This window comes from Erpetoichthys calabaricus, chromosome 5 (assembly GCF_900747795.2).
Source record: "Erpetoichthys calabaricus chromosome 5, fErpCal1.3, whole genome shotgun sequence".
NCBI lineage: Eukaryota > Metazoa > Chordata > Cladistia > Polypteriformes > Polypteridae > Erpetoichthys > Erpetoichthys calabaricus.
This window is the reverse complement of record NC_041398.2, coordinates 156769669-156794373: the sequence shown is the minus strand read 5'-3', so window position 1 is coordinate 156794373 and position 24705 is coordinate 156769669. Positions and strand designations below refer to the sequence as shown.

Sequence of the window (24705 nt, the reverse complement as noted above, 5' to 3'; positions counted from 1 at the left end):
TTTTTAAAATCTGTTTGGGTCAAATTCTTTAACATGTTTTACAGGATATTGGGAGTTACTTGCCCTGGATTTATGGCCCTTTGTCCAAAACTTGAGTCCATTTTGTGCCATAGAGATTGATGTCCCTGGCTGTTACACGGTCTGAAATCAATCATCTTCTCAGATAAAGGCTGCAGATGGTGCATTCCAAAGGGAAACTCATTCAGAAAAGCGGAGACCTTTAGCTGGCGATGAGATTGTCTGACAAGTTTGCTAAGCCAGAATTTGGGTTCCAACCTGGAAAAAATGATAATGCCAGTCTGTCCTACAATGTGAAGTTGTGCATTGGCAATGCACAGATTTATTCATACGAAGGACATATCTTGCTCAGAAGCATGGGTAAATGCTCTAACAGCTCTCTAGAGTTGCATTAGCCTTTGTTTGCTGTGGCAAGCAGGAAAACAGAACTGGCCAAAACACAAGTGCCATGAGCAGAAGTAGAAGAAAAGAAAATAAACTGGCAGTAATTGAAAGTCAAAGGCTAATCCAATCAATAAAAACTCGGACTTCTCCTGTTATTAGACTTTTTTTTCTTGCCACATGCAAAGACCTCTTTATGAGAAGGGCCCCAAGGAGACCACCTGAGTCACACTGATGGTAGATTTGGCCATGCATAAAGTTATTGGTTTAATATTATGTTTATATATTCTGTTAAAAACAAATTCAATAACAAATTGTACAAAACAATTAATATAATCTAATATAAATGCAGTTTTTGGCGATTCTAAATTGGCCCTAGTGTGTGCTTGGTGTATGGGTGTGTTTGTGTGTGTCCTGCGGTGGGTTGGCACCCTGCCCGGGATTGGTTCCTGCCTTGTGCCCTGTGTTGGTTGGGATTGGCTCCAGCAGACCCCTGTGACCCTGTGTTCGGATTCATCGGGTTGGATAATGGATGGATGGATGGATAAATGCAGCTTTACAATAGCTGTGTTTGTCCAAAACTCCCAAGTGTGACACATGTTCAAATAATTCCATAGACCACAAATCTTCAGTTTAAAGGTTGTGATAAAATTCAAAACAAAACAGCTGAGAAAAAACTAATATTACAAAGAAAGGAAAAGTTCTTGTTTAAAGAAGGTTATTTTTATGGCTTACCTATTTTGCTTCATTTATCTCTATATATGGTCATATAATCATAGTTTCATATGTTCATAAAATGTTTGTAAAACAATCAAGAGTCAGAAAACTGTATGCCAATGTTCTGTTTGTCCATGCTTCTAGCAGTGAGGCTATTGTATGATGAACGAGAAAGTGATCAAAGTAAGAGTTCTCATTCGCCAATGATGATTTAGCTCTTAATAGAACAAATCATGAATCAGATGGCGGTACTTTCACTTGCACTTTAAACATCCAATCAAAAGAGGTTGACTGCATCATGCATGTGCTTTAAACCTCTAAACCAGGGATTCTTAAATCCCTGGACACAATCTAGAAAATCAGCATTGTACAGGGACCCAAGAGGAGAATTATTATAATAGTGACACCCGAGTCATATGCAACAAATAAAAATAGCATATAATAAAAAGTAAATGTTTGCTTTCAAGCATATTTTTTCACATGAGTATTACCAAAAAAAAAAAAATACTAACATATTGTTAAAACAATACTCCCTTTATCTACAGTATATTCCAAATCTGTTTACTCAAAGAAGGGCGATGGATTAGCAGGAGTCTATCCCAGCAACCATATGGTGCAAGGCAGGAATGATCTCTGGACAGGATGCCATCCCATCATAGGGTGTACACACACTAGGGTCTGTTCAGCAGTTCCAGACCACCTAACCTACATGTCTCTGGACTGTGGGAGGAAACCAGAACACCAAGAGGAAACACATACACACAGAGCACCTGGGGCTTGAACTTAAAACAATTATCATTCAAAACAGGAACAGATTTCTGAGATGCATCACTGCCAGTGGAATTGCTTAGTTGAAGGTTTGGTAAAGCTGAGAAGAATAAATTCTTGTGGTGTGTCACAAGAACATGATGTTTTTGAAAGCACAGTATGAAAGGTCGCTTAACTTTTTAATGTATAAATATTAATTAATCAAAGCAGACTTTTCACCTTTTGTCGAACAAAATTAAAAAAAAAAAAAAAGATTTTCAAATGATCTCCACCATTAACAATACATATATCTAAATGAGTGTGCAAATAGTTTGAAATATTCCAGTTTTCATTAAACATTTCAAATAACCAAAAAAAAAAGAAGAAAATAAATTGTTCCTAAAATATATATATAATATCTATATTACTAAATGAAGGTTGTATATATGCATGGATGACAGAGGCCAGACGTACCGAAGCACACAGGCACTGCGCCTCAGCGCCCCAGAGTCAAAACTAGCGGCTTCCCCGACTCAGTAGGTGGCGCCCAAACAACACAACACAACCTGTAAACTAAACTTGAGGTAAAGCGTGCACGCCAACAAGTTGCCATGGTGACATATTTAAACATAGAAATAACTAGACGCCTCATGACCAACAGAATCGTACGGCAATGTCGCCGCCATATTGTGAGTGGCACTGCTGTGGAGTGAAGTAATGAATAATGTGCTGCTTGGGATTGTACAAACCGCTGTATGCTCCAAACCAGATCCCGGGGGATTACATTTCATAGGTAAGGCTGAACAATTGTTTTGGTTATATTTGGCCATTAGAAAATCCCGTTTTATAATCTTTACTTTAGCTAAGCTAGCAAATCTATGCATTTATGTGCTCAAGTGAGCCTCCAAACAACGTTTGGCTAAACGTATTTAGTCACTACCTATGTAGACTGTTGTTAGCTGTTAACATTTCTCAAACTTGATGTTTTTTCTCAAGGAGCACATTGAGGAAACACAGTTTGAAATTGACAACCATCATTTTATGCTCATGTCTTTAGTTGTGTCTGTCTTCCACAAACTAATTTAATAATTGCCATTATTAGTGTATAAATGGATATAAATAATTGCATTTAAACGATTCGCCAAAATCTGTTGTATGTAAACGATACTGTTTTAAACGTTATCGTTTTTTCATCAGAAAACCCGGTTTCCACGTCTACTTGTATTAGTTTAAATGGCACTTTTGCCACTCGCAATAAGGCTGACGCTCTGACGTATCATGTCGACTGGGAAACACAGTGAATCCGGCGTCTATCTATATACAGTATGTCTATGTATTTAAACTTGAGGTAGTGGTGACTACTGACAGTTCCAACAGTCAGCTGCTCCACAGTGCCAAAAGTCAGTGTTCTCCACTCCAAAGTGCCAGCAGCTACTCCACAGTGCCAACAGTCAGTGTGCTCTAATCCACTGTGCCAGCACTCAGTGTGGCAGCTGTCAGTGTGTCTTATTTGAATCACATTAAGGTAATTCAGTGTTAAAAGTAAGTTCAATTATGATTCCTAACAGCAAATGACTTCTAGCTAACAACACACCCATAGAAAAACAAAAATGAGACCGCATGGATAAAAACAATGAATGAAGGCGCCTACAACGCGCTTCTGAAACACCAGAACCAAAGGAGTCACGGCTCCAAAAAGAAACAGCTTTGGTACAAATATATTTATTTAATTAAATGAAAACTTGCCCAGGACGCTCCCACCCTCCATGATTTTTCATCCCTACAAAGATCGGAGGGAACAGAACGTAATTGCCATTCTTGGATTTGCAATTCTTTAGAGAATCGGGGGTTTACTGATTATATATATATATATATATATATATATATATATATATATATATATATATATATATATATATATATATATATATATATATAATATACTACGTGTACTTTAAATAGGCAATAGGAAAAATCTTTCTGAATAATTCCGTGAACAGTCCAGTTTAAAATGTTTAATTCTACTAACATTGTGTTGAATGTCTACTGCTTCTTTCACCTTCTTAATATTTTCTGGTGTTCTTGCAGCGCTCAGTGTTCTAAGAAACAAGTATTTCACACTACTAGTAAATTTGGGGCGGAGTGGTGGCTCTGAGGCTAATGATCTGCGCTGGTATCCCGAAGATTGCCGGTTCAAATCCCCATCACCGCCAAAAGAGATCCTACTCTGCTGGGCCCTTGAGCAAGGCCCTTAACCTGTAATTGCTCCAGGGGCACTGTACAATGGCTGACCCTGTGCTCTGACCCCAAGGAGTATTTAAAAACTAACAAATTCCTAATACAAGAAATTGTATAAGGCGAAATAAAGAACAAAAAAAAAAAATTGATATTTAACGAGCTACATTAAAATGTGACAAGAAAGAATTCTTCTTTACCAAGGCATGTTAATACAAAGTTCTGTTTGCGCCTCACTTGCAGATTTAGATTCAATGTATGCAATAAAGTTGAACAAGTAATGAGGATCTAACCAGTTGTCAAAGATAACTGAAACATTTAGCATAAAACACTGCCACGGCACTGTATATGCTGTCACCACTATTATGTTAATTGAAGTTGATATTTTAATAAATTACATCTGAGGAAGATTTTTTTCATCATTGCTGTAGGGTGATTTTTTTTTCAGAAACCTCACATTTTGTGGAACACATTGAAACTCTTCCATTAATCAAATTGTGGAAAACAACTAGCAAATCTATAAATTCTACCAGTATGCACCAGTAATTCATACCATTTGCAATCTGGTGGATAACACTAAATAATCACTTTATCAACAGCTTTTCTCTGTCTTTTGCCTTTTGCCCAGTCATAGCAATATTAATTGACCACCACTTTTACTTTTGTAATCACCTTACATCAAAGACTTAAAATAATTAAAAATGTTCAACACCTCTTAAACTTGGTTATTTATGAATTACTGTATGTTTTAAATCTTTTGTCTAAGGAAAAGTCTGAATTGTGCTAACCACCCACAGAGCTGATGGATAGTTGCCTATAATTTTCAATACATAAGGAGCTGATTATCATTCGAAAACCATACTAAGCAGTATTACATTTGAAATTGAATAAAACATCTTGCAATGCAGCAGAAACTGAATTTAGCAAAATTCACTTTAAAGCATTATTTTAAAACCCTCATGAGAAATCCTATATCATTTGTAATCCCAGGTGATGAATGGCTTCTTAAATATCCAGTCCATATTGTGATGGATGCCATTACAATTTTTATTATTCATTTAAATATGCTACAAAGAAAATAATCAGTATTATATACTTATTCTCAGTTCCTCAGTCCATGTTTATAAGAATCCATTCAAAGTTGTGGAGACTGATGCCTAACGCATCAGCTTAAGGCAGAAGCTGGCTCTGGTACCATTCTGTCACAGAGCTCACGCCCATGACCACTCCATTTAACTTATCACATATACACGTATTTGGAAAAAAGACTGGCATTCCTGAAAAAAAACATGCCACTGCCGTAAAACCAGCGTTTGGGCTGAGAGCTTTGGATCAGTGCGGCAGTTAACACAGCCTGCTTGTTCTCAAACAATACTTTATGAATTAATATAGGTAAAAATCTACTTACTGACTCTCCAACAAGCCACGTCTTCTCTCCAAGAGCCTTTGTTAAATTTTTCATCAGTACTGGACTGTGAATTAGGAAAAGCTCTTCTATTTTGTTTTCCTGTAGTTGAAAAAAAAGTATCTCACTGGCACAGCAAACACTGAGTAGAAAAAAAGATTTAAAGAAAATGTCGCTTTGAAATTTTGTCCAGACATTGTATTAATTATTTTTAAATATATTTTTATTTAGATTTTTTTTTGCGCAGTTCTTGCAAGGTTTGATTGGTGTGTTTAATTTTTCTCCAGGTTGCACCTACCTCCCCAGTAGCATAAACTTTTCCAATGTCTTGTGTATTGTGTATAAGATGTAAATGAATGAATGGTCTTGACTCAATTGTAATCTCTCTATTATAAAGAAAAATCCTGTAGAGAAACAATATGGCTACGATATGTGATCTTCACGTTAAGATCACGAAATACACTTAAAAGACCTGCGAGACTAGAGAGATTGGCCACGGAGCGTCTTGTGGGTACCTTAAATATGAGACTTTGTGCCAAGAGATTGACCCAGGACCATCTCGCAATCATGCAGAACATGAGATTCTTGCAAGACACGCCCTACTTACAACCAAATAACACCACAGGGATTAACACACTCAGTCGTGGTTTGGCTTTGAGCACACACAGATCCAGGGCTCTCAGCGCATATAAAGCGTACAAGGACAATGCATTATAAATTAAACATAAACGACAAAGTGAAGAAGAAAACAGCGCAGAGAAAAGAGACTCAAAAGCGTTGGAGAGACAAAAAAGAAAAAGAATAATCTAGGTGCAAATTCAGAAAATAGAGAAAGTAATTATCAGCCCAGAACAAGTGGAACTGAAAAAAAAAATACGTTCAATCAGGATGTTGGCGCTATACACATGCAGAGCAGGTTAGAGATTATGAAAGCAGTGGAATTTGAAAGGCTCAAAAAAAAAAAAAATAGTTGGCGCGATACACATGTGGAGAAAGTTAAAGAATATGTAAGTAGGAAAATTAGAAAGTATAAAAAAAAGAAAGTAAAGATCGCAGGAGCACAAACAAATGGAAATTATTACTCAAAAAAGGGAAAATAATCACCACGGACCAGGTGTCATTAAAAAAAGTAGGCGCGAAACACATGCAGAGCAAGATACAGAATATGAAAGCAGAAAAAAACGACAGTGTCAAAAAAAAGAAAGTAAATATCGCATTAGCGCAAAAAAGAGAAATTATTACTCGGAGAAATAACGAAAAGGCGAATAGAGATCGAATATATGGACATAGGTGATATGTCACAAGTATGTAAATATTGTAAGACTTTGAAGTTTAAGGCAAGAGAATTTCAAAAACGGGGTTTACCTCACATGCATTTATTGGTTACTTTGCAAAAAAATTAACTGCTGATGATGTAGATCGCTTTTTCTGTGCTGAAATTCAAAACAGAGAAACCTATCCTGAATTATGGTACAAAGTCATTAAACACATGTCTCACTGACCTCATTAAAAAGATTCAGCACGTTGGGACTCAAAAGATTCCAAATATTGTTTTTACAGAAGTTCTGAAATTAAAGTGAAACTAATGAAATAGCAACAATTCAAAGAAAAAAAAAAAATCTTAAAAGTGTGTATCCGGAAAAACAAAATCGGGGGTTGGCGAGCGAAGCGAGCAGGGGGTGAAGCCCCTTAGTAATAATTAATGAAATAAGAAGTGTACAGAATAGTAGAATCATGCAGAGTAATCGTATTAAAAACAATGCAATTTTTATTATTTTTTGTTTGATATAATGCAATGTATTTTGTCTGTTAATGATGATAATAATAATAACAATAATAATAATGCCAATACTAGTAATGATAAGAATACAGTATTAGCTGTTCTGCTTTGGAGACTTGTATGCTGAAAATAAGAAGATGTAGTATTGGCTTTCTTTATTTCATGGAAGTTGTGTAGGGGGTAATATTATTAAGAAGAAGAAGAAATAATACAAAATAAATGGAATAAAAATAAAAAGAATAAATAAAAATAAATACAAATAAGAAAAAATAAACAATATAAATATAGCATTAGCTATTTTATTTAATACAGATTCTTTAGATTAATGATGATAATAATGGAGCGGTCTTGTTTTGTGCACATTAATGAAGGAGTAATGTTTAATAGTTTTTTGGGTTTTTTTGTGCAAATTGATTTGGTAGAGGAGGATGATAAAAATAGACTATTAAAAGACATATGCTAACAATAGCAAATGATAGTGTGAAAATGTATTGTGCAGTAGTAGTAGTAGTATTCCTTGTACTGGTAAATTGTAATAACATTAATGGTCTTATTAATATAATGATAGTAATACTAATACATATGTTTTTTGTGTGCTTTTTCCCTTATTCTTTCAGAATTACTGGCTTTTTTTGCAGCGGCTGATCTATTGTTTAGACGTGAGTCTGTGTTTGTATCAACAGGAAAACTGCTAATATAACCATTTCTTTCTTTAATTGACTTACTGGTTGACTGTATTGTTTTAATAGACCATACATCACCTTCATTGTTGATGTAAGTACTCATAGGGTAACATTAAATAAAAAAATATATATATTTTTATAATATTAGTTTGATGTATATTGTCTTCATAAACGTGGTGGTTTCTTGTTTTTTCTTCTTTCTTTTTTTGCTTGCTTGCTTAGACACTCTTTTTACAACTCAGTTGAGTAATTTTATGCTCCAGGTTTTCTTGGTTGTATTATTATTATCATCATCAACCCTATCCCCAGAAGTTAAGTTTAGACTATAACACCACACGTATATTTTTTTTTTATATGTCTGGTTATGTGCCTAATCTAACAATCTCTTCATTCATCTAGTTTTTTCAGCATGGATTACATGCCAGAGATCTGCCGCAAGGCCAAACGGTGAGCTGACCTTGAAGGTGTCATGTGATGCGTCCCAGGTTGATCTAGAGTACCATCTGGTCAGTTTTGGGCTGCTCAGGGTGAAGGCACCGGAGGTGGTCAGGGATCTCATGAGGGCAGGAGGTGACTCCACTGACTCCATGTTGGTGCACAGTTTTTCAGACCTCCAGTTTGTCCAGTACTGGGGCCAAACTTTTAGATGGTTGATGAGACATGATGTAGGCTACACCATCATGGTGTGGGAAACACTCCAAAGGGAGCACAAGGGTGGCAGGTCTCTGACAGCCCAGCCGCAAGCAACAACAATGCTCTGGAGGCCTATGCCTGCCTCTTTCCCGAGGTGCAGTCAGCCATCTGTCAGCCATGGGTGAGAGACTGGTCAGCAAGTCCCAGAAATAGGGCAAGAGGCTCATCTGCTTCTGCAACCACAGAGACCTGACTTTTGAGGCCCCTGTAAGATTTGGCAGATTGGGAGGCAAAGAGGTGAATGGAATTTGGTGTGTGAAGGGAAGGGGAGAGTGAGTGAGGGAGTGAGGGAGAGAGGGAGGGAGGTACCCTGCTAACATTTGTGCATTTGTAACCCATACCGCTTTTCTGCTCTGACAGTTACATTAAGTGGATCTAGTTCCAGAAACTTAAAAAGGCCAGCCTCCATCATTCCTGATGATGTACTACATGGAGATGGAGACAGGTAAATGACAGTCATCCATGGCAGATGATAGTTTTGTGTATATATATATATTTTTAACCCCCCTCCCCACACCCCACCCCCCCCCCCCCCCACACACACACCCAAGGTGATTTGTGTTTTTGCCAGCTAAACATTGTTTCAATTCTCAGTCCTCCAAAATAGTCTTGCACTGCAGGGATGGATTTCTCAAAACAGTAAGATGAGCCATGCACAAGCAGTGCATATTGTCATTTGCCACAATTAACTGCCTTGCTTGAGTACCTTTAGTTATCACAACATAGTAATGTGTGGTGTGAGGCCAGTGTCTATGTGTGCGTGTGTGTGTGTGTGTGTGTGTGTTTGCACATGCATATGTCACAAGTCATCTAGACTGCTTACCAAACTTTGCAATCCATATAAACACAAGCATGCTAACCTCGCTGACCAGACATTTGCTTTTCCTGTCTCCACTTTCTGTGGTTAACCTGATGCATCTCTGTCTCTCTCTCTCTTCTCCCTGCCACAGGGTGTCCTACATCAAACAGCTCATCTGCCAGATATGTGAATACACACTGTGCAGATATTTTCTGGAAGAGCAAATAAGATCCTGGATGTCACAGTCAACACAGTACCTATAAACGTGCACCAAGTTCTTGGCTCATGGCGTCCCACCACCTGCTGTGCCCACTCCACCCCTGCCAATGACCCCAGTGCCAGGAGGAATCTGGTTGTTGTCAATGTGTGCCAGGGAGGTGACCTTGTTGCTGGAAGAGACCAAGGCCCAGATTACCTCCATCTTCAGCTCATTCTTGAAGATGGACTCATCCAAGAAAGTGAGTGACACCGATCGCCTGCCCATCCATCCATCCATTATCTAACCCGCGGAATCTGAACACAGGGTCACGGGTCGCCTGCCCATCCATTCCTGTAATCCTTCCCTCTAGCTTTCTCGCACCCGAGGCGATGGTTCTCTCCCTTCCTTTCCTCAGGTGACCAAGAATCTTGCCGGCATGGGGATCTGGGTGACAGCATAGGTAACAAGCATGGCCTTATCCTCATCAGCATCCTCACCGCTAACAAGGGCACAGGCTTGCACCCCATGGCTGTCAGGCTGCTGCAGTGGTACAGGAACGCCAGCATTTCCCCTCCTCTGGCTCTGTACGTGGAATACGATAGCTGTTCCGTTGTAGGAAAATCCAAGGTGGCATCTATGTTACATGAGTGGAATTGGCAAGTGGTGCGGCTCGACGTGTGGCACCTCATGCAATGCTTTGCAACAGGTGTCACCACAGAAAGTGACCTGATGTACATCCTATTCATGGGGAATCTCTCCTTCACCATTTTTGAGTGGGATTAGGGAGATGCTGCCCAGCTGTGCCAGACCTTAGCCACCGAGTCCGTGACAGGACCTAGGGACTTCCACATCAGTGACATATCGCTCAAGGATCTGGCCCAGCACTGCAGCCACTGCACACACGGGGCAGAGAAGACTGAGGAGATGCTGTAGCCTTCAGAGACACCAAAAATACCATGGTCATCCTGCTGCTGGACCATGACAAGATCCAGGACCACCTCCACTATATCCAGGACTCGCCTGATGTATACCTGTACATACAGACCATGCAGCTGGTCAAATGGGGATCACTCTGCTGGTGTTAGGTGTACATGGGGCTCCTCTTCCTTGAAGTCATTCCACTTGCACCTGGACCACTTCAAACATGATAAGGATCCAGAACCTGTCCTCTCTATGTGTCAGGGAGGGTAAAGGAGGAGACATTGTTTTCTTTCTTTTTCTCACTGTGTCTATCTCTCTCCAACTTTCTTTCCGGCACTTCAGTGAGTGTGGCTCACTTCCATGAATATCTTCTTGAAGGGCACAGTAGAACGAGGACTGTGCAGCACCGTGCAATCTAAACTGCTACAGTGGCCATCTCTAGCCCTCCTTCAGTCTGCTTGGCATGAAGCTAAGCTGCAAACTACACTGGAGATGAGGGTGGCTATGTCTGTCTGTTTTTTCCCCCTTTGTCTCTCACACCTTTTTACCTGGTTCGCCCTCTCCTTTTTTTTGGCATCTTGCCCATTTAACAGGAGATCATCTAGTACCTCTTTTCTCAGACAGGGATGCTGATGTTCCAGATGGGACCCAGGATGACAACGACTAAGAAAGTATTGATGAGGGCTTCCTGGAACTTGTAGAGGCAAATCCTCTTTGGTCTAGAGGAGCACTTTGTCTCGGCAACCGGCAGATCCGCATCATCACTATTGGAGTCTTCCCCTTGCACGCAGGCCATTTCCAGGGTGTGCCACAATTAAGTCTTTCAAAAGGAGTTACCGGGCAGTTAGAGTATGCCCATGGATTATCTCATAAGTTCCTCTCCCTCTTCCCACAGGATAGCTTGGGACTTGATGGTACCCCAGGATACCAACACGTGGTCAATCTAGCTTGCTGTCTTGTGGAGCTACGTCACTATGCCTTCATGACACAGCACCAGGTGGCGGAGATCTGGGTATGATTGGCGCTTCATCTTCTGCCACCCCATGGTAAGTACTTGCCTCTTCGGCTGCGACAGCCTCCTTCCTTCTGTTCGGATTTGTCAAAGGCAGGACTGATTTTCTTCTCCCCTCTTCCTCTGGTGAATAGATAGCAAAGCTGCACAAATTGCCAAATATCAGCAATATTGTTCACCCTAAGGGAACCACCATTTCCAGTGTGAAGGTGAACCACTTTCAGCAATCATGAGGGATTACATCTGCATCCGGGAGAACATCCAGAGCAACTCTGTACTTTCAGCCTGGACCAGCATCCAGGTGTTCCACTTCAATCGGCGCACCCTGATGCAGTGGAGGGCACAGAAGAAGCTCTGGGCTGCAGGTTCCTTTGTGCCTTTCTTATCCTCTCTCACTTACTTTCTTTTGTGTTCCCACAAGCACTACATTCACACTAGGGACATAGCACAGCAAGCTCTGCCCCTGCCCAGTGTCTTGGTGCTGGCTTCAGAGCCCACCTCAGCCATGCGCCTATGGCCAGTGGGTCCTGAGCTGATGGCTGTCCAGCTTTTTCAGTTCACTGACCCACAAGACCTGTCAGGTCAGACGACTCGCCAAGCTCTGGGCCCTGCGGACGTGGTACAGTCCACCTTTGGGTACCAACCACCCAGGCAGTCACTGCCATTCTTATGGCTCCTCCACCGTCAACCCTTCTGTATTGCACACCATGGCCTGGAAGCACAGGAAGAGAGACTGGAGTCAGAGGAGTGGGTGCACCAGCAAGGGATTCCCCTTAAGCAGAGGAAGAAAATGGAGGCCTTCACCTGCCAGCATTGTGGCCATCCAAAAACTAAAGAGTTCTACTACAGCTGCTTTAGAGGGGAATCCTTTTGCTCCACTGCTACTGGTAGGAAGGTACAAGAGTCGCTGCAGGAAAAAAGAAGGGCGAAGCTGTGACGGTAGTAGAACCGTCGCCAGGTCCTTTGCCGAGCTACAGTGAGCCGGAAGAACTGGTAGCAGCCAGTAATTAATCAAACATACTACGCCGTAGAATTGACAGGTGCAGTACCGAAAAATTGTAATGTTAAAATAATCCTCACAAGACACTCGATGCATAATTACAATATTTGAGTGCATAATTACAATAAGAATCAGATTTTTAGATTTCATACAATGCCTTCACTTACCAGATTGGCCAAGTCCTCTTCTTTAGCGGACTACCTGCTTTAGCAGTCAGTTGATGGGAAGTTTTCATTCTGCTCAGCTGGCTGCATACTCCCTTTATGCTGCTAAAAGCAAGCAGCTGATTTTGCAACAATCAAAGGTAATGAAACGGAAAAGGGGGAGAGAAGGTTGCAATACAGGGATGGTGGAAGTTTTACTCTACTTGTTCATGGATTTTGTGTTTTGTTGTTGTTTAAGAGTTTAGAAATTACCCCCGGGGATGTGTGAAATCTAGGTGTGTTTGTTTATGTGTAGGAATAAAATGAGAATAAGTGGATGGACCCCCCTCCTCTTTCAGAATGGTATGCACCTATTGCCTTTAGGCAAATGTGTAGGAACTGCATAAAAAATCCTTCATGCCATTAGTTTGTCAGTCAGTGGTGAGGATAGGTGTCACTATTGCAATTTCCCCCATACCATGCTTTTGGCTGTTTTAAAGGTATTTTTTCAACTTTTAAGCCAGGGTACCTCCTAGATTTTGGGAGAGCTTCAGCACTGTTATAGATAGATTGGATCAGTTTATCTGACCTTTCTACCATTATCTTTTTTTTTGGCAGCTTTGGACTATGTGCATTTTTAGAGCTCTTGCCCGTAACTACTGTGCATGAAAGTTTTCTGTTATTTATTAATTTTTATCATTTTTTTGTTAGGATACAACAATTTGTTTTGTTTGATTGTTAAATATTAATTTTATGGATTGTTTATCTTTTAATGACACCTTTTTCTTGCAGATTTTTGCCCTTTATCTTACCAACAAATCCTGGATTATGACTCGTCCTACAATAAACATCAGTAACTTTGGTTTCAAAATGCTGTGTGCTTTATATGAGTGATGGGGCATCTTGAGTGCCATCCGGCTATGAACAGCTAGCGGGCACTGACTTGAGACAGTGTATCATGACAGAAGCAGAGAGGGGCGGGGGGGTATAAATACATCATAAATGTAGGAGCCAAACTTGTCAGTGTAATGAAGACTGCTGTCACTTGCAGTATACAGGACGTATGTACCTAATGTGTAGATTTTAAGGATGTTACAGTAAGAAAAATATCTGCAGAAAATTCAAGCAGACCCATGGAAAATACTGCTAACTACAAGGTCACATTATGACAAATACTATTTTATTCATAAACAGGCCAATTAAGTGACAGCAACACAAGTTAGCTGCCAAGTTGTTTGCGTTTTCCATTAGACATAATCAAAGTCATTGTGCAACTATCCTTACCTTAACTTCTTTATTCTTTTCATTCCAAGGGATCATAATTGTGAAGTCATTCATGCAGTCCACTAATGCATCTGTTTGAGCTTCTTCCAGATTGGTAGCACCAGCTAATCCTGTGTGAAGGTAGTTAACATAAAAATGCTTAAAAGTAAAGCAGAAACTGCAATAATTTATTAAGTGCAGCTTATGCTACAAGCTGTAGAAACTTTAAAAATGAACATGCAAACAGTATTAATGTTGAAATTACTAGGGCTCTGATGCCACAATCTTGCTCTTAAGTTGAATGGCAATATGCTGTTTAATTTAACAAACTGAATAGCCAGTGGGCACTGCCAAGTTAAGAAGAGCAGATTTCGGATCTCTCTCACTGCTCCCCATTTTCCTTTGGCTGACAATCAAATAATACTTTAGTTATGTTATTAATTAATAGTTGCATGTATGTAATATAGTGTGTCATTTTAATTGAACTTATTCTTAATATTGAGAAGAATAGAAGTTGTTTGAAATGCTGGAAATTAAATCCTATTAAAAGCAAGACATCCTGGGAAGTGTGAAAACCATAGAGATGTTTGAGTGCAAGTATACAATAAATGCCCCTGTAATATAGTGTGTGTAGGAACTCTAATAATATCAACATGGAGGTATCTTCCCTTGGGAACCTCAAAGACAATGTAACATGAATGCTCTTCCTCTGTTGTGATGGAGAGAAATTTACGTGTATTAAAAAAAAAAAAAAAAAAAAAAAAAAACAACAAACAGGCTGGTCCAGTTGTATGTTGTTCCTTTACAGGAGCTCTGTCTCTCATTTTTTATTTACAACTACTAGGGGGCTTTGCCCCCTGCTCGTTTCGCTCGCCAACCCCCATGTTGGTTTTCCAGATACACACTTTTAAGATTTTGTTTTCTTTGAATTGTTGCTATTTCATTAGTTTCACTTTTATCTCAGAACTTCTTTAAAAACAATATTTGGAATCTTTAGAGTCCCAACATGCTGAATCTTTTAAATGAGGTCCATGAGACATGTGTTTAATGACTTTGTACCATAATTCAGGATAGGTTTCTCCGTTTTGAATTTCAGCACAGACAAAACGATCTACATCATCAGCAGTTAATAATTTTTTTTGCAAAGTAACCAATAAATGCATGTGAGGTAAACCCTGTTTTTGAAATTCTCTGACTTAAACTTCAAAGCCTTACAATATTTACATACTTCAGACATATCACCTATGTCCACATATTCGATCTCTATTTGCCTTTTCGTTATTTCTCCGAGTAATAATTTCTCTTTTTTTGCGCTAATGCAATGTTTACTATCTTTGTTTTGACAGTTTTGTATTTTTCTGCTTTTATATTCTGTATCTTGCTATGCATCTAATCGTGATGATTATTTTCCCTTTTTTCGAGTAATAATTTCCTTTTGTTTATGCTAATGCGATCTTTACTATCTTTTTTTGATACTGTAGCAACCTCTGCATTTGGCTCGAAAAGAGAAGTAAAAAAAAAAAAAAAAACAGACAGACGTAGTAAAGTCTCACAAAAGTTTTACTTGAACAATCAAGCAAAATGACACCTTAGAAAAAGAACGCCGACTTCATAACCCCAAACACCCCCCCCCCCCCATTACCGCATCAATCAATACCCCGCTGTCAGTCTTCCGTGCTGTACTCCGCCCTCCCTCAATCGAACCTAACGATCCTCAAAAAAAAAAGGCTTCAGCCTGGAAGAGACGCTACAATACTTTCGAATTTTCCTGCTTTCATATTCTTTACCTTTCTCTGCATGTGTATTGCACCATCATTTTTTTTTTGAGCCTTTCGAATTCCACTGCTTTCATAATCTCTAACCTGCTCTGCATGTGTATAGCGCCAACTTTTTTGAACGTCTTTATGAAGTTATACTTTGTCTTTTAATTCTGAGCCCGACTGTTCTGGACTGATTATTACTTTCCTTATTTTCTGAATTTGCACCTAATTATTCTTTTTCTTTTTTGCATTTTTTTCCCTCCAACACTTTTGAGTCTCTTTTCTCTGCGCTGCTCTTTCTTCTTTGCTTAGTCGTTGATGTTTCATCTATAACGTATTGTCCTTATATAATTTATATGCTCTGAGAACCCTGTATCTGTGTGTGCTCAAAGCCTTGACATGACTGAGTGTTTTGCTGCCTTTGGTCTTATTTGATATTGGTTTTAAGTAGGGCGTGTCTTGCAAGAATCTCACGTTCTATGTCCCCGCGAGATGGCCCTGAGTCAATCTTTTGGCACAAAGTCTCATGTTTAAGGTCCGTGCCTCTATTGTTGAGGCAGCTAACCGGAGCTGTGGCCGTAAGGTGGTCGGTGCCTGTCGTGGCGGCAATCCTCGAACCCGTTGGTGGACACCGGCGGTGAAGGATGCCGTCAAGCTGAAGAAGGACCCTGGAGGCAGCTGATAGGTACCGGCAGGCCAAGCGGAATGCGGCTTTGGTGGTTGCTGAGGCAAAAACTCGGGCGTGGGAGGAGTTTGGGGAGGCCATGGAGAACGACTTTCGGACGGCTTCGAAGAGATTCTGGTCCACCATCCGGCGTCTCAGGAAGGGGAAGCAGTGCAGTGTCAACACTGTATATGGTGGGGATGGTGCGCTGCTGACCTCGACTCGGGACGTTGTGGGTCGGTGGGGGGAGTACTTCGAAGACCTCCTCAATCCCATTAACATGCCTTCCAATGAGGAAGCAGAACCTGGGGACTCAGAGGTGGGCTCCCCCATCTCTGGGACTGAGGTCACCGAGGTGGTCAAAAAACTCCTTGGTGGCAGGGCCTCTGCAACATCGCATGGACATCAGGGACAGTGCCTCTGGATTGGTAGACCGGGGTGGTAGTTCCCCTCTTTAAGAAGGGGGATCGGAGGGTGTGTTCCAACTACAGAGGGATCACACTCCTCAGCTTCCCTGGAAAAGTCTATTCAGGGGTCCTGGAGAGGAGGGTCCGTCGGATAGTCGAGCCTCGGATTCAGGAGGAACAGTGTAGTTTTCGTCCTGGTCGCGGAACAGTGGACCAGCTCTACACCCTTAGCAGGGTCCTGGAGGGTGCATGGGAGTTTGCCCAACCAGTCTACATGTGTTTTGTGGACTTGGAAAAGGCATTCGACCATGTCCCTCGGGGAATCCTGTGGGGGGTACTCCGAGAGTATGGGGTACCGGCCCCCCTGATAAGGGCTGTTCAGTCCCTGTACGATCGGTGCCAGAGCCTGGTCCGCATTGCCGGCAGTAAGTCGAACCCGTTTCCAGTGAGAGTTGGACTCCGCCAGGGCTGCCCTTTGTCACCGATTCTGTTCATAACTTTTATGGACAGAATTTCTAGGCACAGCCAGGGCGTTGAGGGGGTCCAATTTGGTGGGCTCAGGATTGGGTCACTGCTTTTTGCAGATGATGTTGTCCTGTTTGCTTCATCAGGCCGTGATCTTCAGCTCTCTCTGGATCGGTTCGCGTGTGAAGCGGCTGGGATGAGAATCAGCACCTCCAAATCCGAGACCATGGTCCTCAGCCGGAAAAGGGTGGAGTGCCCTCTCAGGGTTGGTAGCGAGATCCTGCCCCAAGTGGACGAGTTCAAGTATCTCGGGGTCTTGTTCACGACTGAGGGAAGAATGGAGTGTGAGATCGACAGGTGGATCGGTGCGGCATCCGCAGTAATGCGGACTCTGCATCGGTCTGTCGTGGTGAAAAAGGAGCTGAGCCGCAAGGCGAAGCTCTCAATTTACCAGTCGATCTATGTTCCTACCCTCACCTATGGTCATGAACTATGGGTAGTGACTGAAAGAACGAGATCGCGAATACAATTGGCTGAAATGAGTTTCCTCCGCAGGGTGTCTGGGCTTTCCCTTAAAGATAGGGTGAGAAGCTCAGTCATCCGGGAGGGGCTCAGAGTAGAGCCGCTGCTCCTCCGCATCGAGAGGAGTCAGATGAGGTGGCTCGGGCATCTGATCAGGATGCCTCCTGGATGCCTCCCTGGTGAGGTGTTCCGGGCACGTCTAACCGGGAGGAGGCCCCGGGGAAGACCCAGGACACGTTGGAGGGACTATGTCTCTCGACTGGCCTGGGAACGCCTTGGGATTCTCCCGGAAGAGCTAGAAGAAGTGGCCGGGGAGAGGGAAGTCTGGGCATCTCTGCTCAAGCTGCTGCCCCCGCGACCCGACCTCGGATAAGCGGGAGACAATGGATGGATGGATGGATGGATTAATACTATTATTTTTAAATGAATCTTTAAATTAAATTGAACAGATGCTGCTGACAGTGTGCCGGACCTTTTCAACTGGCTGCAAATTTAGAGTTTAAAAGAGTGTCCAACATCTGACAATGTAACAGACTCTGAGAACAAACAAAAACAGGTATACTTTATTTGTTCCCAAAGACAAAACTTTACAGAAGCTCAAGAATAGGAGAGCTGTTGCTGTCAAACACAGGCTTGTAAGGTGGGAAGTAAGACATGGTCAGATCTGTTCAGTTGTACTGCATTTACATGTAAAGGCATTGACACTCGAATAGAGCAAGTCCAGTTTTGTTGCGTTCACAAATCCAACAGACCAATTGAAGTTTGTTGGTTCCGATGTCCCCTGGTTACTACAACAGCCTTCTTGGGTCATAATGATTAATTTCTTAAAATATTAATACAGAGTGAATCATTTCTGTTCCTCAGAATAAATAAATATTTATTAGGATGATGTAGTATATCTCCATTAGCAATAAGATGGACAAATTCAATGACTGGATAACACATTTTAGTTTTTATAATGATATGCTCACTCATTTCCAATCTCACTCCTGTCATTTCCTCCGTCTCTCCTGTGATAAGGTGCAACAGGCAGCGGTGATAATAGTGCTCTCAGCCGAATTCAGGAACATTTAGTATATCTCACTTAATGTTCTCAGAGTCTCTTACATTGTTAATGTTATAGATATAGGAAGCAATCATATTCTAACTCAATGTCAATTTTCAAGTTTCCAGCTTGTGTAAATGGCAGTTGATATGAACGCATAGCTCGGGTCTGTATCTGTGATGAAAGCAGTGTATCTTCAATTTAAAAATTAATTTAAGAGTTATAGTGACAAGTCAGAGACCTGATCTTCAAAATAAGTAATTGGTTAATAATCATTAAAAAAAGCCTTCCCCACCCCACCTCCCTAAAAAAATGGCAGCAAGGGAAAGAGCTCCTGTAAAAGGCAGCCACCAGTGAAGAACCCATCTGGACGTAGAATATATTAAATATTCCCATACTCACTAGGTAGCACTGTATTCACCACCTATGGAGCCCTATTACACCCTATCGGAGGAGTGGGGAAAGGGCAAAGATTCGGAGTGTTAATTAAAGTAAGGTGGAAAGGATTCAGTTCTGGCCTGACTCAATATGATGAGAAACGTTCACTTGCTTTTATATTAGTTGTATGAACTGTTATTTCTCATGGTGAGTTTAAATACTGTCTTTCACCTCTTATTTCATGTTCTTCTTTTTTTAAGGCTGGATGGGTTTCATCAGACGGAGTAAAAAACGCAGGAGGAGGACTGAAGATTTATGTTAATAAGTGATGGATAAAAAGGGAGCACATTATAAATTAAATATGTGACCAAGACATTGAAATGTGTACTGAATTTGTCTACATTACTGCTCAAGGAAATAAGTTACTTCATCCTGGCTGACTCCGTAACAGTGATGATTCACTCTATACCAGAGTTTGTTTGTTTTTTATTATTATAAGTATCATCCATCTATTCATATGTAATTCACTACAACAGTAACAAAAATTTTGTTCTTGTATCACCCTAAATCACACAAGTAATGCCGCAATGGGCTTTAACAGGCCTTGTTTCATGACGTACCCCAGCCTTGATTCCCCAAGAAGGCAAGAAAAAGACTCCCAAAAAAAGAAAAAACACCTTTGTAGGAATGAAAAATGGAAACAATCTTGGGAAAGGCAATTCAGAGAGAGACCCTTCCAGGTAGGTTGTGTGTGCAATGGATGTGAAAAAACTGGGTAAATATAATACACAAAACAGAACACAAGCAATCTTCTTTACAAAGCTAGATGGCAAATATGTATCTGCCATTGCCACTTCAGAATTATAGAATAGTACAATATAGAATAGTAGTACAAACTACAGGGCAAAATGCAAATATAGTGTAGAATATACTACTCACTAAATACGGAACTATCACATATGAAGACACAAATTTGTTCAAATGCATAAACAACAAAGTAGAAACTAATTAACATAAATGAAAAACAACAATATCTGCCCATTGGCTAATTGTAGAACCACTGCCAGATTATAGAAGTCAATGCTACTACAAATAAATCCATCCATCCATCCATCCATCCATTTTCCAACCCGCTGAATCCGTACACAGGGTCACGGGGGTCTGCTACTACAAATAAATGCATAAATTAATTTCTCAGTATCCTGCATATTTAGTAGATGCCTTAATTTTCCAACATTTTAAGATTGCATAAGCATGTTTTGGATAGTTTTGTAATGTACGCTTTAAATGACATGCTAAGACAAACATAACCCCTAGATTGCAGGCGAATTCAGTAAAACTAATGGTGATTCCAATTGAGTTAAATAATGACAAAATATTGTTGCAATCAGTATCATTCCATCCAATAATTAACATTTCTGTTTTGTCTGTGTTCAGTGACTCATCCATCCATTCCTTTAACTCAATAGTACATCTAATTTAGGACAACATCGGAGAACTAAGAGTTATCTGCATATGAGTAAAAACTAACATTGTTTTCCAATGATAGATCCCAGCAAGTAAAGTGAAAACAGTAAAGGTCCCAGTACTGAACCTTGTGGGACACCATATCTAACCATATCTAACATCTGTGTGTAATGATGGAGTACTGTCAGTACATTTCTCTACGTACTGGAATGGGTTTGATAAATAAGAACTAAACCAGGCAAGGACATTAAACCAATGTCAGTTTCCAGCCTGTGTTGTAAACAGAATGTTCAATGGTATCAAACGCTGTGCTAAAATCTAACAATATAATTACATTGCAATTTCCTTCATCAGAGGATATCAGAATGTTGTTTACAACATGTTAGTGCTGTTTCTGTACTGGTGCGGAAGCCAGGCTGGAATTTTCTTAAATAAATTATTATCTGTCAGGCGAGACTGAAAACTACTGGCTACTATTTTTCAAGTATTTAAAGCAAGGGTAAATTTTAAATGGGTCTACAGTCATGACCAAAATGTTTGAGAATAACACAAATATTGGTTTTCACAAAATTTGCTGATTCAGTATTTTTAGATCAGATGTTTCTATGGTATACTGAAGTATAATTGGAAGCATTTCGTAAGTTTCAAAGGCTTTTTTTTTGGCAATTACATTAGGTTTATGCAAAAAGGCAGTATTTACAGTGCTGGCCCTTCTTTTTCAAGACCTCTGCAATCACCCTGGCATGCTTTCATGCATGACTTTACCCTAGTCCTCAACAGTCCGATCCCTGTACCTTTTGCAGAATATCAGTCTGTCTCTGATGTTTTTCTTGGAGAGAAGTGGCTTTTTTGCTGCCCTTCTTGATACCAGGCCATCCTCCAAATGTCTTCGCCTCACTGTCTGTGCAGATGCACTCACACCTGCTTTTTACTATTCCTGAGCAAGCTCTGCACTGGTGGTGTCCCGATCAGGAGTCATAAATAAAGATTTAATTTTTAACCACAGAGAAAACTGTTTAAATATTTTTATTACCATTATGACAAAACCCCATTGATTCTCTGCTAAATAAAATAATTCTGAAAATTTGTCAGGTGCAGAAGTGTCAGTCCAGTATGCTGCTATAGTATCATTGAGGTATGTGTTTTGCTTTTATTTTGCTTTTTAATTAGTCCCAAACCTATGCACTTATGCTATTGAACAAAATCTAGAACAGTAGTCTTACCTGTTTCCTTAGCAAGATATCTTGCAATTGCAAGGCTCTGAGGAATGATTATGCCATCCACTTCCATTATAGGAAGTTTTTCAAATGGAATAGCTAGGGAATTAAACAAAAATGCACATTGTATTCCTTCATCACAGTATACTGTACTACTAATGGACACTTCATGCACTTACAGTTTCTAACATTAGTAAGTTACTCACAAATTCATAGAACTTTGAGCCACACAAATAAATACAAAATAATTGAAATCAAATGAAAGATGAATGATATTTTACTTCATTGCACTATTCATCCACTGTGCCTTGGTTTGTCCAATATACCCATGAGACATCCTTCACTTTTTATGAAGACATCCTGAGAACAGAGTGGCACCCCAAATCAAGCTTTTCCAGATTTTGATTTTATAGTTTTGTATGGCCAAGCATGGTTTAAGAGATTTGTCTCTCTTTGCAAAAATATATTCCCTATATCTGATGAGGAAAATATTTTTTTGTACAGCTTTTTTTCTTTTTTCTAAAGCAGGTTCTTTATTAAGTTTTACTATATTAAATAGTATAATAAATTGTTTGGTAAAGTAGAGATGTTATTATACTGGGATGCACAAAACAATCTAACTAATGTGATAATAAGAGTGAAGAAGACCAAAATAATTAAGTCATGATGGGTGATTACTGTAACAAAAAATAAACTTAAGAAAGGGGTGAAGAAAAGGGCTAACACTAAGTACCAAAATGACAAACAGAAAAAAATCTGCTGCCACTCAGATGTTTTAGTAAACTAGGGGGCTTAGCCCCCTGCTTGCTTCGCTCACCCATCCCCTCCACCCTGGGCACGATATGCTCCAGCCAATTCACGTCTCTACCGCTTGTGTTGTGAAGGGAGTGGGGGGTTGGGGGCTGAATGCACACTAAGAAGATGTGGACGGATCAGCTGCTGGCTTGCTGCTACCGAGCTGTGTGTTCTGCTTGTCGCGCTGCGCTTCGATCATTTAAAAGCCTGTTCAGCAGCTGTTCTTTTGTCTCAATGCCTTGTCTCGTGGGACGTTAAAGTGTTTCTTGTGAGACGTCAAAGTGTCTTCCAAGAAGATCACGTCTCGACCCAAGATTTTTTTATTATAATAAAGAGATAGACTTTAAATCCTTTCCTATCTAGTGGGGTGGTTTGTCCATTTGCCCACTGCTGAAGTACTGTGTAACCACCAAAGATCCTTCTCCCTTTCAGACTCTCAAGTGTGGCCACTCTTATCCTCCCTCCTGTCAAATATCTGGCCAAGCTTATGTTCTAATTCCACACTCACAGGGCCAATTCATGCTATTATTGCAGCTTTAGCCCTCAGTCTGGGTATTACTTTCAGGGCAATCCTCAGGACTGCTTCTAAGGTCAGGGGTTGTCCTTAGTCCTGAGCCTGTCACTTTAGAGGTCCCTCCATTAACCCCTAGTTTTCTGTAATATCAAGTACCTATTTAAAGGGCCAGGCATTCTTAGTGGCCCAGCCTAGATTAATCATAGCAAGAACAGGGCAGCACCACTTGGACAACAGACATGATTTTCTCCCACCTGGCAGTTTAGGAAAAGTCTTGAAAACACTGGCATAGCTATATTCAGTGCAGGAGGAGCAGTTGCACAGGCACTCACAGTGACTGTATGGTTGTTGTTTGCAAGTCTTCTTAACATCAGAATGAAAAAGTTGATGGTGGTATCATGCTCACGACTCCATAAAGATTAGGGCTGTTGACTTTTTATGTAGCTTATATGCTTAATGTATCTCATTGATGGTGGTCATTTTTTAATTGGATTTAATATAATTTCACATAAAGGCAGGATTTATGAATTTGTTTACACTAGGGTACATTAAATTTCTTGTTACATCACTGCTTTCAAGTATCTATCTCCCATATCCTTTCTCTGCATAAAAAGCTATTAAATTTCTAATAAATCTTATTTCACCTGCCACATAGTGTCCCAGCACAACACTTCATTCCTCCACTCAAGTATGAAATCTTTTTTTTCTTGCCTTCTGCCTGTCTATGGAATTAAGAACACATGAAGGACAGCAAAGAAAAACAAAACCACATATGCGGTCAGCCCTTAAAATACAGTAGTATATATGTACATTATGCTTACTTTGCTTAATTTCAGGCCAGTCTTTCCATTCTACTCGTATATCTTCATATTTCATACCTGCATATGCAAAAATATATCGTGCCAGTTCGGCTCTTCCTCTCATATTGAAATATGTAAGTTTGCAATTGTACATCTTCACCTTCAAAGAAAAAAAAACACAAAAAAGATGATTTATTAAATTGACAGCTGTAATAACTAAATATAGATGCTCTTAATAAACATCTTTTTTCTGAATAAGCCATATGACAGTTATCTGGATGTAAGTTCAAAAGCAAAAGCCTTTATACTAATAGACCAATGAGTGAGCTGGGCAATTGTATCCTTCTGTTTGTGCAGCTATTGTAGCGGGGTGTGGTGAGTCACCAAGGTAAACTGTTGTCCCCAGAGATATTAACAGAGGGCCTCCACCGTCCACTTAATTGCCAAGCACTCCTTTTCAATAATCTAATAATTACGCTCCCTGTGTAGCAGCTTTCTGCTGAGAAACTTGATGGGGTGTTCTTCCCCCTCAAAACATTGTGAGAGCTCTGCTCCTAAACTGTTTACAGAACAAATTCCTTTAAAAAGACTGTATTGTGCAGAACCAGGAATGATGATAAAGTGGCTTTTAGGTCCTGCGAAAGCTCTCTCACAGGCTTCGGTCCAGACAACATT

At 40.2% G+C, this 24705-nt stretch overlaps 1 protein-coding gene and 1 long non-coding RNA gene across 2 annotated transcripts in view; one reads left to right on the top strand and one right to left on the bottom strand.

Moving 5' to 3' along the window:
- LOC114652012 (hematopoietic prostaglandin D synthase-like) overlaps nucleotides 1-24202 on the bottom strand; it is a 30721-nt gene extending 6519 nt beyond the window's left edge. Inside the window, exons 1-4 of the mRNA XM_028802161.2 lie at nucleotides 24052-24202; nucleotides 21928-22020; nucleotides 14018-14127; nucleotides 5507-5605 (exon numbers count right to left, since the gene is read on the bottom strand). Of these exons, the coding sequence (XP_028657994.2) occupies nucleotides 5507-5605; nucleotides 14018-14127; nucleotides 21928-22020; nucleotides 24052-24184 (435 nt within the window). The 5' untranslated portion in view covers nucleotides 24185-24202. The remainder of the gene's footprint in view (nucleotides 1-5506; nucleotides 5606-14017; nucleotides 14128-21927; nucleotides 22021-24051) is intronic.
- LOC114652013 (uncharacterized) lies at nucleotides 12780-20310 on the top strand. Its single transcript, XR_003716278.2, has 3 exons — nucleotides 12780-13233; nucleotides 14047-14137; nucleotides 19498-20310. It is a non-coding gene; the product is annotated as an uncharacterized LOC114652013 (long non-coding RNA).
- Nucleotides 24203-24705: the final 503 nt, after the last annotated feature.